Below are 15,844 nucleotides of genomic sequence, written 5' to 3'. Positions count from 1 at the left end.
ATGTCTGCATTGTCAGCATTCCGTCCATCATTTGTTTGTTGTAACGCTTTTCGCCCTAAGTGGGATGGGTATTCCCAGACGTGGGACCCGTGCTCACTACGCCACTGGAGTCAAGCTATCCTGGCTGATGACGGCTGATAGCCAGAAACCGGTCCTAGGATGCTTGATTCCGGTCCAGGGAAGACATGGCTTGGCAGTTCGGGCTGGACTGTTCCCATGAGGCACAGGGTCAAGACTGATTTGCATATGGCCATGTCTAAACTGGGGTGGTGTAGTGGGCAAAAGAACGATGGATTTAACCCAGATCTCTTGACTGGGGGAGAATGTCTGCATTGTCAGCATTCCGTCCATCATTTGTTTGTTGTAACGCTTTTCGCCCTAAGTGGGATGGGTATTCCCAGACGTGGGACCCATGCTCACTACGCCACTGGAGTCAAGCTATCCTGGCTGATGACGGCTGATAGCCAGAAACCGGTCCTAGGATGCTTGATTCCGGTCCAGGGAAGACATGGCTTGGCAGTTCGGGCTGGACTGTTCCCATGAGGCACAGGGTCAAGACTGATTTGCATATGGCCATGTCTAAACTGGGGTGGTGTAGTGGGCAAAAGAACAATGGATTTAACCCAGATCTCTTGACTGGGGGAGAATGTCTGCATTGTCAGCATTCCGTCCATCATTTGCTTGTTGTAACGCTTTTCGCCCTAAGTGGGATGGGTATTCCCAGACGTGGGACCCGTGCTCACTACGCCACTGGAGTCAAGCTATCCTGGCTGAGGACGGCTGATAGCCAGAAACCGGTCCTAGGATGCTTGATTCCGGTCCAGGGAAGACATGGCTTGGCAGTTCGGGCTGGACTGTTCCCATGAGGCACAGGGTCAAGACTGATTTGCATATGGCCATGTCTAAACTGGGGTGGTGTAGTGGGCAAAAGAACGATGGATTTAACCCAGATCTCTTGACTGGGGGAGAATGTCTGCATTGTCAGCATTCCGTCCATCATTTGTTTGTTGTAACGCTTTTCGCCCTAAGTGGGATGGGTATTCCCAGACGTGGGACCCGTGCTCACTACGCCACTGGAGTCAAGCTATCCTGGCTGATGACGGCTGATAGCCAGAAACCGGTCCTAGGATGCTTGATTCCGGTCCAGGGAAGACATGGCTTGGCAGTTCGGGCTGGACTGTTCCCATGAGGCACAGGGTCAAGACTGATTTGCATATGGCCATGTCTAAACTGGGGTGGTGTAGTGGGCAAAAGAACGATGGATTTAACCCAGATCTCTTGACTGGGGGAGAATGTCTGCATTGTCAGCATTCTGTCCATCATTTGTTTGTTGTAACGCTTTTCGCCCTAAGTGGGATGGGTATTCCCAGACGTGGGACCCGTGCTCACTACGCCACTGGAGTCAAGCTATCCTGGCTGATGACGGCTGATAGCCAGAAACCGGTCCTAGGATGCTTGATTCCGGTCCAGGGAAGACATGGCTTGGCAGTTCGGGCTGGACTGTTCCCATGAGGCACAGGGTCAAGACTGATTTGCATATGGCCATGTCTAAACTGGGGTGGTGTAGTGGGCAAAAGAACGATGGATTTAACCCAGATCTCTTGACTGGGGGAGAATGTCTGCATTGTCAGCATTCCCTCCATCATTTGTTTGTTGTAACGCTTTTCGCCCTAAGTGGGATGGGTATTCCCAGACGTGGGACCCGTGCTCACTACACCACTGGAGTCAAGCTATCCTGGCTGATGGCGGCTGATAGCCAGAAACCGGTCCTAGGATGCTTGATTCCGGTCCAGGGAAGACATGGCTTGGCAGTTCGGGCTGGACTGTTCCCATGAGGCACAGGGTCAAGACTGATTTGCATATGGCCATGTCTAAACTGGGGTGGTGTAGTGGGCAAAAGAACGATGGATTTAACCCAGATCTCTTGACTGAGGGAGAATGTCTGCATTGTCAGCATTCCGTCCATCATTTGTTTGTTGTAACGCTTTTTGCCCTAAGTGGGATGGGTATTCCCAGACGTGGGACCCATGCTCACTACGCCACTGGAGTCAAGCTATCCTGGCTGATGACGGCTGATAGCCAGAAACCGGTCCTAGGATGCTTGATTCCGGTCCAGGGAAGACATGGCTTGGCAGTTCGGGCTGGACTGTTCCCATGAAGCACAGGGTCAAGACTGATTTGCATATGGCCATGTCTAAACTGGGGTGGTGTAGTGGGCCAAAGAACGATGGATTTAACCCAGATCTCTTGACTGGGGGAGAATGTCTGCATTGTCAGCATTCCGTCCATCATTTGTTTGTTGTAACGCTTTTCGCCCTAAGTGGGATGGGTATTCCCAGACGTGGGACCCGTGCTCACTACGCCACTGGAGTCAAGCTATCCTGGCTGATGACGGCTGATAGCCAGAAACCGGTCCTAGGATGCTTGATTCCGGTCAAGGGAAGACATGGCTTGGCAGTTCGGGCTGGACTGTTCCCATGAGGCACCGGGTCAAGACTGATTTGCATATGGCCATGTCTAAACTGGGGTGGTGTAGTGGGCAAAAGAACGATGGATTTAACCCAGATCTCTTGACTGGGGGAGAATGTCTGCATTGTCAGCATTCCGTCCATCATTTGTTTGTTGTAACGCTTTTCGCCCTAAGTGGGATGGGTATTCCCAGACGTGGGACCCGTGCTCACTATGCCACTGGAGTCAAGCTATCCTGGCTGATGACGGCTGATAGCCAGAAACCGGTCCTAGGATGCTTGATTCCGGTCCAGGGAAGACATGGCTTGGCAGTTCGGGCTGGACTGTTCCCATGAGGCACAGGGTCAAGACTGATTTGCATATGGCCATGTCTAAACTGGGATGGTGTAGTGGGCAAAAAAACGATGGATTTAACCCAGATCTCTTGACTGGGGGAGAATGTCTGCATTGTCAGCATTCCGTCCATCATTTGTTTGTTGTAACGCTTTTCGCCCTAAGTGGGATGGGTATTCCCAGACGTGGGACCCGTGCTCACTACGCCACTGGAGTCAAGCTATCCTGGCTGATGACGGCTGATAGCCAGAAACCGGTCCTAGGATGCTTGATTCCGGTCCAGGGAAGACATGGCTTGGCAGTTCGGGCTGGACTGTTCCCATGAGGCACAGGGTCAAGACTGATTTGCATATGGCCATGTCTAAACTGGGGTGGTGTAGTGGGCAAAAGAACGATGGATTTAACCCAGATCTCTTGACTGGGGGAGAATGTCTGCATTGTCAGCATTCCGTCCATCATTTGTTTGTTGTAACGCTTTTCGCCCTAAGTGGGATGGGTATTCCCAGACGTGGGACCCATGCTCACTACGCCACTGGAGTCAAGCTATCCTGGCTGATGATGGCTGATAGCCAGAAACTGGTCCTAGGATGCTTGATTCCGGTCCAGGGAAGACATGGCTTGGCAGTTCGGGCTGGACTGTTCCCATGAGGCAGAGGGTCAAGACTGATTTGCATATGGCCATGTCTAAACTGGGGTGGTGTAGTGGGCAAAAGAACGATGGATTTAACCCAGATCTCTTGACTGGGGGAGAATGTCTGCATTGTCAGCATTCCGTCCATCATTAGTTTGTTGTAACGCTTTTCGCCCTAAGTGGGATGGGTATTCCCAGACGTGGGACCCGTGCTCACTACGCCACTGGAGTCAAGCTATCCTGGCTGATGACGGCTGATAGCCAGAAACCGGTCCTAGGATGCTTGATTCCGGTCCAGGGAAGACATGGCTTGGCAGTTCGGGCTGGACTGTTCCCATGAGGCACAGGGTCAAGACTGATTTGCATATGGCCATGTCTAAACTGGGGTGGTGTAGTGGGCAAAAGAACAATGGATTTAACCCAGATCTCTTGACTGGGGGAGAATGTCTGCATTGTCAGCATTCCGTCCATCATTTGTTTGTTGTAACGCTTTTCGCCCTAAGTGGGATGGGTATTCCCAGACGTGGGACCCGTGCTCACTACGCCACTGGAGTCAAGCTATCCTGGCTGAGGACGGCTGATAGCCAGAAACCGGTCCTAGGATGCTTGATTCCGGTCCAGGGAAGACATGGCTTGGCAGTTCGGGCTGGACTGTTCCCATGAGGCACAGGGTCAAGACTGATTTGCATATGGCCATGTCTAAACTGGGGTGGTGTAGTGGGCAAAAGAACGATGGATTTAACCCAGATCTCTTGACTGGGGGAGAATGTCTGCATTGTCAGCATTCCGTCCATCATTTGTTTGTTGTAACGCTTTTCGCCCTAAGTGGGATGGGTATTCCCAGACGTGGGACCCGTGCTCACTACGCCACTGGAGTCAAGCTATCCTGGCTGATGACGGCTGATAGCCAGAAACCGGTCCTAGGATGCTTGATTCCGGTCCAGGGAAGACATGGCTTGGCAGTTCGGGCTGGACTGTTCCCATGAGGCACAGGGTCAAGACTGATTTGCATATGGCCATGTCTAAACTGGGGTGGTGTAGTGGGCAAAAGAACGATGGATTTAACCCAGATCTCTTGACTGGGGGAGAATGTCTGCATTGTCAGCATTCTGTCCATCATTTGTTTGTTGTAACGCTTTTCGCCCTAAGTGGGATGGGTATTCCCAGACGTGGGACCCGTGCTCACTACGCCACTGGAGTCAAGCTATCCTGGCTGATGACGGCTGATAGCCAGAAACCGGTCCTAGGATGCTTGATTCCGGTCCAGGGAAGACATGGCTTGGCAGTTCGCGCTGGACTGTTCCCATGAGGCACAGGGTCAAGACTGATTTGCATATGGCCATGTCTAAACTGGGGTGGTGTAGTGGGCAAAAGAACGATGGATTTAACCCAGATCTCTTGACTGGGGGAGAATGTCTGCATTGTCAGCATTCCCTCCATCATTTGTTTGTTGTAACGCTTTTCGCCCTAAGTGGGATGGGTATTCCCAGACGTGGGACCCGTGCTCACTACGCCACTGGAGTCAAGCTATCCTGGCTGATGGCGGCTGATAGCCAGAAACCGGTCCTAGGATGCATGATTCCGGTCCAGGGAAGACATGGCTTGGCAGTTCGGGCTGGACTGTTCTCATGAGGCACAGGGTCAAGACTGATTTGCATATGGCCATGTCTAAACTGGGGTGGTGTAGTGGGCAAAAGAACGATGGATTTAACCCAGATATCTTGACTGAGGGAGAATGTCTGCATTGTCAGCATTCCGTCCATCATTTGTTTGTTGTAACGCTTTTCGCCCTAAGTGGGATGGGTATTCCCAGACGTGGGACCCATGCTCACTACGCCACTGGAGTCAAGCTATCCTGGCTGATGACGGCTGATAGCCAGAAACCGGTCCTAGGATGCTTGATTCCGGTCCAGGGAAGACATGGCTTGGCAGTTCGGGCTGGACTGTTCCCATGAGGCACAGGGTCAAGACTGATTTGCATATGGCCATGTCTAAACTGGGGTGGTGTAGTGGGCCAAAGAACGATGGATTTAACCCAGATCTCTTGACTGGGGGAGAATGTCTGCATTGTCAGCATTCCGTCCATCATTTGTTTGTTGTAACGCTTTTCGCCCTAAGTGGGATGCGTATTCCCAGACGTGGGACCCGTGCTCACTACGCCACTGGAGTCAAGCTAGCCTGGCTGATGACGGCTGATAGCCAGAAACAATCCTAGGATGCTTGATTCCGGTCCAGGGAAGACATGGCTTGGCAGTTCGGGCTGGACTGTTCCAATGAGGCACAGGGTCAAGACTGATTTGCATATGGCCATGTCTAAACTGGGGTGGTGTAGTGGGCAAAAGAACGATGGATTTAACCCAGATCTCTTGACTGGGGAGAATGTCTGCATTGTCAGCATTCCGTCCATCATTTGTTTGTTGTAACGCTTTTTGCCCTAAGTGGGATGGGTATTCCCAGACGTGGGACCCGTGCTCACTACGCCACTGGAGTCAAGCTATCCTGGCTGATGACGGCTGATAGCCAGAAACCGGTCCTAGGATGCTTGATTCCGGTCCAGGGAAGACATGGCTTGGCAGTTCGGGCTGGACTGTTCCCATGAGGCACAGGGTCAAGACTGATTTGCATATGGCCATGTCTAAACTGGAGTGGTGTAGTGGGCAAAAGAACGATGGATTTAACCCAGATCTCTTGACTGGGGGAGAATGTCTGCATTGTCAGCATTCCGTCCATCATTTGTTTGTTGTAACGCTTTTCGCCCTAAGTGGGATGGGTATTCCCAGACGTGGGACCCGTGCTCACTACGCCACTGGAGTCAAGCTATCCTGGCTGAGGACGGCTGATAGCCAGAAACCGGTCCTAGGATGCTTGATTCCGGTCCAGGGAAGACATGGCTTGGCAGTTCGGGCTGGACTGTTCCCATGAGGCACAGGGTCAAGACTGATTTGCATATGGCCATGTCTAAACTGGGGTGGTGTAGTGGGCAAAAGAACGATGGATTTAACCCAGATCTCTTGACTGGGGGAGAATGTCTGCATTGTCAGCATTCCGTCCATCATTTGTTTGTTGTAACGCTTTTCGCCCTAAGTGGGATGGGTATTCCCAGACGTGGGACCCGTGCTCACTACGCCACTGGAGTCAAGCTATCCTGGCTGATGACGGCTGATAGCCAGAAACCGGTCCTAGGATGCTTGATTCCGGTCCAGGGAAGGCATGGCTTGGCAGTTCGGGCTGGACTGTTCCCATGAGGCACAGGGTCAAGACTGATTTGCATATGGCCATGTCTAAACTGGGGTGGTGTAGTGGGCCAAAGAACGATGGATTTAACCCAGATCTCTTGACTGGGGGAGAATGTCTGCATTGTCAGCATTCCGTCCATCATTTGTTTGTTGTAACGCTTTTCGCCCTAAGTGGGATGGGTATTCCCAGACGTGGGACCCGTGCTCACTACGCCACTGGAGTCAAGCTATCCTGGCTGATGACGGCTGATAGCCAGAAACCGGTCCTAGGATGCTTGATTCCGGTCCAGGGAAGACATGGCTTGGCAGTTCGGGCTGGACTGTTCCCATGAGGCACAGGGTCAAGACTGATTTGCATATGGCCATGTCTAAACTGGGGTGGTGTAGTGGGCCAAAGAACGATGGATTTAACCCAGATCTCTTGACTAGGGGAGAATGTCTGCATTGTCAGCATTCCGTCCATCATTTGTTTGTTGTAACGCTTTTCGCCCTAAGTGGGATGGGTATTCCCAGACGTGGGACCCGTGCTCACTACGCCACTGGAGTCAAGCTATCCTGGCTGATGACGGCTGATAGCCAGAAACCGGTCCTAGGATGCTTGATTCCGGTCCAGGGAAGACATGGCTTGGCAGTTCGGGCTGGACTGTTCCCATGAGGCACAGGGTCAAGACTGATTTGCATATGGCCATGTCTAAACTGGGGTGGTGTAGTGGGCAAAAGAACGATGGATTTAACCCAGATCTCTTGACTGGGGAGAATGTCTGCATTGTCAGCATTCCGTCCATCATTTGTTTGTTGTAACGCACACCAGCGTTGCTGTCAGCTTTGGATCTGCATGTGCTCATCCCCATGCCACCCCCCTTTCAGACTGGCTCCACCATCACCGCGCAAGCTTGCAGACTAGGACTGTCAAATTGCACGCCTTAACTTAAGGCCCGCATCCAACATTTAGAGACCCTGTTGGAGAATGCCCTCTTCTAGCTCTTTTCTTACATTTTTGGTTTTGGTGGGAGGGAGTTGTGGGTGGGGAGGGGGTAGTAATTTGGGCAGGGCATATTTGGACAATTTGGGCATGTTTTATATTTATTTTGGAAATTCCATGGGAATGGGGAAAGAATGTGGGAGAAGGGTGGGCCTGTGTGGGTGGAGAGGGTGGGTTATATTATATATATGCTAGTAAAGGGGAAAGCTTTTATAATCCACTTTATGTTTGAAGTTGTTTGTGTGTTTTACATCAACGTTGCACTGATGCCTTTTTGAGCAGCCTATCTTTCGTATTTTGTAAAGTGTATGCCAGTTAGTAGGATTTTTTGCCATTCCCTATATTGCTTACAGAAACATAGATAAACAATTAAGTTATTTCATCTGCAGTACAAGTTAGTTACGTACTGAGTAAAGTAGTTCACTTCACCCCATAGTTCTCTTACCTGAATAGATGAAGTGATGGCTGGTGGCTACTCCCTCTGTCAATCTTCCAACACGTGGAGGGTTTCCCAAGGTGCCTTCTTTATGGTGGTGTGATAACATTGAACGCATCACAGCGAGGACCCACGCCCACTTAGGTGATCTCCAACTGCAGGATTAATTTAAAGCATTACAGACTACTAAATTGACAGAAAAACAGAGTTAGTAGGTTATACATATACATTTATATTGCAGCTTTAGACAGACTGAGGACAGACTACTACCAGCATGAGACAACAAAGAAAATAATACCACATATTATAACAAAAACTAGCAATAGTAAATTATTCTGAGCAATGGTGAGTATGGGATTTGAAAAACAAAGTTATGAAATCCTCAAGGCAGGGAAAATGTACTCAAATTCTATAGTATGTAGTCAACAAGTTTTATTTACGCATATACAAAGGCCTTAAATGTTGATGTTGAGGAATGACGATGTTCGTGGTTGGGTAAGTGGGGCTGGTGTGGGCTATTGCTCAGGTAATAAAGATCTCGCAGAGATGGTGTAGTATTTAACCACATCTGCCCTACCAAGTGTGTGATCTATTTGGTGTATATTAAGACACACCTTCCGAAAAAAGCACACAGCCCGGGGGAAGAGGGTTAGGGGTTTGATGACTGGATGGGAATGGGGATTTGGGAAATGTTGTGATAAAGACAAACACAACACAAGAACAATATTCATGAGAGGCATGAGAAGCATATCATCATCAAGCTATTGTGGAAGGAAACAAAGGAATGAGTATGACACTCTGCAGTTAAATCCATTTGCAAACAGTCCTTCTGCCCCAGAGATCCAATTTATCAGATATCTAAATCTTCAGTCTTCTAGGTTTGAGAAAATCAAATTATGGAGGAGTGAATTTAACCTACCCAGTTCTAAAAATATGATTGTTAAAAGAAAAATGACACTGTATTGCCAAATTGGGGTGGTGCATCTGCATTCTCCTTGGGAATGCCCGTCACTCTTGGGAACCTGTCTGGACTGGTCCGGTAGGTAAGTAGGAGTGTTGAGCTCAGCTTTCACCTTTAATTTGTGCAGGAGACGAAAAGGCTTCCGGACTGTAAACCAGAAACTGTATTGTAGAGTCAAGGACAAGCACAGAAGCAAGGCAAGCTTCATGAGTAGTGTGCCAAGAAGACTCAGGCAGAGGAAAAAACAAGATGACTCAGAGTTTTACCTTTGCCACCAGTGCAAAGCACACACTCAGCAGCATTTTTCAAATCAATTCACCTCTCCCCATTCCACAAAGCTGAGTACTAGGCCTCAGAGTCATGGTTTCCCTTTAAAGCCTATAACTTCCTTTTTCTAGCTGTGGATGAGGTAGTCCCACTCTGAGTCTTTCCAGCCTCCTCCCGACTCCAAGTAAGTCAGTCTCAGTGCAGACCCAACCAAGATATACGTGTAGTGCACTTCTGTTGAAGAATAAGTAGAGAAACAGAATTGCAGTACTTAAGATTTGTTTGCATTTGTTAACTTGAGTGACTCGTCTGATCTCTGAAGAACCAGGAAAAGGGCATGGACTAAGTAAATAAATCTTGATAAGTGTGAAAGGTCCAATCACCTTCAGGAATCATGATCACACATCAGGCCACAATCATTGCAACTCATCAAATTCAAGTTTGCAAATTATTTGAACACCCTCCCTCACTGTCTGCCACCACAAGAATCACCAATCATCACTCCCATTCACTCAGAAACATATTACTCATTGATGCAATAGTTATCTTTTCCAATTCAAGCACTGTGGTAGTTACACAATTGTATCTCCTCTTTGATGCAAGCAACACATTGGAATTTCACAGTCTTCTAAATCAATGATTTTCTGGGGCAGCCCTTCTAGGTGATGAAAAAAAGAATATGAGGGGACCGTACATGCATATTTTCACTAAGTAAGTTTGCCAATCACCTTCGGAGAAATGATCACTAATCAGGCACCAAACATTGCAATTCATTGAAATCAAGTTAACTTTACTGTTAATTTAACACCCTCCCTCACTGTCTGCACCACATGAATCAACAATCATCACTCACAATCATTCACTCATTGTTGTCTCAGATCCATGGATCAGTGGATGACTTGGAGCCATCTCAAATTGAATGCTTCAAAAACGGAAATACTCACATGTGGCGATTGGAAACATTACGACCTGCTTGCCGCCTGGCCTGATGAACTGGGATCACCACCTAAAGTATCGAAGGAAGTAAGAAACCTCGGAATGAGCATGGACTCCAAGTTGTCGATGAATGCCCGAGCGGACAAACTAGCAAGATCAAGCTTTGTCACTATAAAAACGCTGCAACAAATTTTCCCTCATTTGGGATTTCCACACAAAGTCCAAGCTACCATCTCCCTTGTTCTGTCCAAACTCAATTACGCCAATAGCCTCTACCACGGATCACCTTTAACGACCATGAAAAAAGACTACAATGGATTCAGAACTTGGCTGCCAGACTACTTTTGCATATCAAACCGCAAGACCACATCTCACCTGCCATGAAAGCCCTGCATTGGTTACCAGTTGCCAGAAGATCCATTTTCAAGCTATTTTGTATCACCCACAAAGCAATACATGGAATGGGGCCGCTCTTCACCAGGAATAAAATCACCAAACACATTCAACAAAGGAACCTACGCTCTAAAGGGACATCTCGCCTCAAAATCCCAAGATACAAGTAAAAGACCATGGGTGGCACATCCTTCTCTGTTCAAGCAGCCAAACTATGGAACTCTTTACCCCTCAACATAAGATCCACCGACAACCACCTTATCATCAGAAAACTACTCAAGAATTGGCTCTTCCCCACATAAGCACCATACGCAAACAGAAATTTACAGCATATTCCTTGGTATATAAGTATTTATTTTCAATATAGATCTGTACCTATCTTTGTGTATTGCTTTGTATAAACATGTAGAATAATTATGTTGTTGAAAATAAATAAATAATTAAAAATCATCTTTGGTCTACATGTACTTACTTCCATTGTGCATCTATGTACCTTCCATGTACTTGGATCTGTGTGTCTGTTACTTTCCTCCTGAAAAAGCACTACCCTATTTCTCATCCTGTACTTCTATTAATATATTTAATCTACATATACTTACCTCCTTTATGCATCTATATACCTTCAATGTACTTATGGATCTATATATTTATCACTTTCTTCTAATTTAGCATTTCAAATGCACTACCCTATTTCTCAGCCTATACTTCTCTCAATATATCCTCTAGCCCCACCTTCTGACTCCTCTCAAACTTCTTTCTACTACTCTTTCCAATGCACTACCCTATCTCTCACCCTATACATCTATCAATATATCCTCTACATCCACTCTCTCATTTATCCCAAACACCATACCACTACTATGATCCCCAAAATAACCCTTTCTAGACTCTCTCCTACTCTACCTGCTCCTTGCATCATCTGACACCTCTTTTCCTATACCGATACTCCAAAACAAACCTTTCTAAACTCTTCCCTCTGACTCTTCCCTCAAAAACCCCTTTTTACTCATCCAAAAGCCTCCTCCTACTGCTATAACCTCAAAAAAAGTCTTTCACTCTCACTCTTCTGTCCCTCCACTATCCTTTTCAATCAAAATAAAAGACTAACATGTTGCCTTCTCAAATTCCATATTCCACTATACTACCACTGATCTTTTATGGGTTCCAGAGTAGGGTGCTACTTGCCAATAAAGCGTTTCAACACCCCATTAGGGTTACCACCAGCGCTATATAAATGCAAACCTTTTTACCTTTTCTACCCCTCCCCAACCGTTCTCAATCCAAATAACTAACATATCCACCACACAAATTACTTTCATGTTTCGCCATACTAATTCAACAGTAATCTTTATGGGTTCCAGAGTAGCGTGCTACTCGCCAATAAAGCGCTTCAAAACCCCATCAAGGGGTAGCAAGCACTATATAAATACAAACCTCTTTCCCTCTTCCATCCCGCAACCTACCCTTCTCTATCCAATTAACTGAATAACATATCCACCACTCAAATTACTTAATATTTCACTATACTAATTTTCAACACTAATCCTTTATGAGTTCCGGAGTAGCGTCCTACTCGCCAGAAAAGCGCTTCAACACCCATCAGGGGTAACAGGTGCTACATGAATGCAAACCTTTCTTCCCCTTTATCCCTCAGCTATCTTTCTTACTCCAAATAACTGACTAATATCCACCACTCAAATTACTTTCATATTTCACCATACTAATTCAGCACTAATCCTTTATGGGTTTCCGGAGTAGCGTGTTTCAACACCCTATCAGGGTAGCCAGCGTTATATATAAATACAACCCTTTTTTTCCCCTCTTCGATCCTTCTGCTATCCTTTTGAATCCAAATAACTGACTAACCTATCCACCACTTAAAATTTACTTGCATGTTTCAGTATACTAATTCAACACTAATCCTCTATGGGTCTCGGAGTAGCATGCTACTCGCCGAAAAAGCGATTCGACGCCTCGTCATGGGTAGTAAGAGCTATATAAATGCAATTACAATGCAATTACAATGCAATTACAATGCAATACAATCCAATACAATAGCTGTCAAAACACGGGTAGGTTAGGTAGTAGGTACACAATAGTCTGTTTGACACTGGCAGAACATTAGAATTTGGTATTAAAACTCTTGTAAATCAACTATCTTCTTGGGTAGCCCTGCTAAGTGACGCAAAAAAGGATAGGCATGCAAGGGAGGCAGGCATTGTCTCCAATTTTATGAAGGAATTGTGGAGGCTTCTTCACTGCGCACTGGTCCAACTGCAATTATGTGACTAACAAATGGTGGGGCAGCATAAATCTGCCACAAACAAAATGTTACACTAGCTACTTTTTTTTGGTTGCAAGAAAAGAAGCCCAATGAGAAATAATGAAAATGTTCTATGATGGCACTGGCATACTCAGTCTAGGAAGTATAGTTTGTTCTCAAACTCTGGTGAATCACCCAGAAGTTGGGCAGCCAACACACTTGATACTGACCAATCTTCCTTCTTGTTTCAGGATCGGTGTAATTGTGTGGTATGAAATGTTGGTTCATTTTGATCATGGTCAATCTCTCCACATTCTGAGGCCAGAAACTGGTTCTTTTCGCTGTAACAACTGCACCAGCTGCACTGAACACACCCTCAGCAGACACACTGGCTACAGGACAAGCCAGATACTTTATTGCGAGCCAGTTGAGCTCTGGTCATTGGCTGATTACCCCTACGAGTACATCGATGGGTTTTGATCCACAAAGACCTCTTTTGGATCATCAAGATACTCCTGGAACATCCTCTGGATGGTCATTGGTGCTGCCACTTGTTCAACCTCTTTTGCCATTGCCGCCGCACTGGACTTAAACCCTGCCATTTGATACGAATCCAATGCAGAGGTTGGGTCCGATCCTTCTGTTGCTGTTGTTGCTGGTGTTGTAGTTGCTGGTGTCGGCTGCTGTGAGACAAGACTGCCCTCACTGAAAGTTGAAGGTGACACCCCAGAACGGCAGAGTGGGGCTCTCAGTTCCAGCTATTCTTCTTCCAGGTCTATGGCTTGCTCAACAATCCACCTCTTGTATTTTGAAACATCCCCTTCAGAAAAAAGAATGAAGGTGGGAACAATTTATTTGTACCGTGGATCAAGTAGTGTGGCACAGATTTACTGTTTGAACAAGATTATGTCATTTTGCAGCCTTCCATTACAAGCCAAGTGAAAGACTAAGCTCCAACCAAGGCATGCGTTTTGTGTTTTTGTTCACAACTGCAAGTGAGAACCTTTCAGACACCTTCTTTAGCTGATCCTTTAGCAGATGCAACAACTGGATAGCTTGGCCCATCGTACTGTCCTCCTTACTAACTTCCCATGTAAAAACCTCAAAAGGGAGTAGAATCTGTGTCAGGCATTTAACTAGGCCCAATTTGTCCACATCCATGGTCATAGTTTTGCCAATTGCATCCCCTCCTCTTTGAATGACATACTCATTGATCTGTTTGTACTGCCCAAGCAGACGTTGCAACATGTAATAGGTTGGGTTCCAATGTGTTGGCACCTCCTGTATCAGGCTTTAACTGGAAATCTCTTATCATGGTGAATAATCAGCAACTGCTTCTGGCCTTTAAAAGAATGGCTAAAATGAGGTCTAATTCTTCTGCAGGTGGTCAGTATTTTACAGACTATGTCTTCTTTTTTGAAAAAGTCTTACTCCACCAGGTTGATGCAATGCGCAAAGCATGGGACCCTGAAATAATCACCATCTGCCTTGGCTTTGATTATGTTACTGCCATTGTCCGTGACAACGAATCAAATTCTGAGACCTCTGTGGCACAGCCATTCAGACACCTTGCTGTTAAATTCATCCAAGATGTTTACAGTTGTATGTGATTTCTCCATTGTGAACATGGCCACTGTTGCATGCCACCTAAAACTCTTAAACGATTTTCAGGGCCAAAACCTGTACACCACTTTTGCCTTGCCCCCGCAAAAGAGATCCAGTGTGCAGGGATGTACATGTAATCAGTCGCCTGACAACTGGTCCATATGTCTGTTGTCAGGTGGATAGTGTGAACAACACTTTGTGCAAAGCTTGCCCAACCAAACGCAGTACATCGTGATGCAGCGCTGGAACAGCAACTCTGGCAAAATAGGCCCAACATGCAACCTTCTATTTAGGCCAGATGGCTGCCAGAAATTCTAAGAACACCACTCCTTCCACAAAAGAAAAACAGAGGAAGTCTACGCTAACATTTTTGCCAGCTTCCTATTGTACAAATGTGGCTTTAGGTGGTTGTGGTCATAGGGCCCCTCCTGTCTAAACATTCCTGTAATAGTAGTCTGTACTTTTTTCTTCTTTACTGGGGCCACTGATGCAGGCAACGCCTGAGAAGTAAGTGCTGGTAGACTCATTGCACGTCATGGTGGGATAGTCACTGTATGCCGTGGTGTCTCCATCTGACTCTGAGTCATGTGCCACTGTGAAGTCGCTGAGGCAGGTGATTCTGCAGGTGCACTGCTGGTGACAGGGCTGCTTCATATGAGGATGACACCCTCTTCTTCCTCATCATCAGCTCCCACTGTGATTGGACTTGTGGGTGATGTTTCCCGGCCCCCTCATCTTCATCACCACAACCACGTTCAGCAATTTGTTTAAGGTGCTCCTCTCACCGGATTACGTGGTGTTTTTTCATCTGGGTCATTTGGCCTCCAGTACCATAATGCAAACAAGGCTTACCTAGACGAACATTCATGTTGCAAATACTGCATACAGCAATGCCCCACCCCTTGTGTTAACTGTATAAAAGTCCCAAACTTGGGAGAAGAATTTTTTACTGGGCCACTGCCAAAGCCTGAAGAAGAAATGGAGATAGGTGGGCATGTCGTTGATTGCCTCACTGCAGTGCCTTCTTCTACTGAGGTAGGGGTTATTGCAGGTCTGAGCTGGGGCTTAGCAAAAATCGGAGCTGGCGATGCTACTTGTGCCATGTCCCTTGGAGCAAGTTGAACATTAATGTTGGAGTTCTCTGTGTCACCTTCCACAATGACTAGCTCATTGTCGTAATCCTCCTCATCTTCCCCTTCCATAATTCTAGGGCTCTCAGGAACTTTTCTTTTCCATTGCCTGTCCTGCTATGTCCTGGACTCTGCCGGGATCCGCTCCATGTCCCTATCATCATTATAAGAAGTGGTGCTTGGGGAAAATAGTGGAGTAGTA

The 15,844-nt window shown here is 46.9% G+C and overlaps 1 protein-coding gene across 2 annotated transcripts in view; it reads right to left on the bottom strand.

The window, feature by feature from the left end:
• The window catches only part of LOC146863019 (uncharacterized), a 471,045-nt gene that overhangs the window by 442,613 nt on the left and 12,588 nt on the right, over window positions 1-15,844 (bottom strand). The window contains exons 2-3 of one of the 2 annotated variants that reach the window (XM_085642401.1): window positions 10,260-10,321; window positions 8,097-8,242 (exon numbers count right to left, since the gene is read on the bottom strand). In XM_085642401.1, coding sequence (XP_085498527.1) covers window positions 8,097-8,242; window positions 10,260-10,321 — 208 coding nt within the window. Of the gene's footprint in view, window positions 1-8,096; window positions 8,243-10,259; window positions 10,322-15,844 lie in introns of those variants that run through there. The other variant, XR_014978206.1, reaches the window with a different exon arrangement.

The sequence above is a fragment of the Triturus cristatus genome, chromosome 2_2, assembly GCF_964204655.1.
Source record: "Triturus cristatus chromosome 2_2, aTriCri1.1, whole genome shotgun sequence".
In the NCBI taxonomy this organism is placed as follows: Eukaryota; Metazoa; Chordata; class Amphibia; order Caudata; family Salamandridae; genus Triturus; species Triturus cristatus.
The sequence above is the reverse complement of the archived record's forward strand: the minus strand, read 5'-3'. Positions and strand labels throughout refer to the sequence as shown.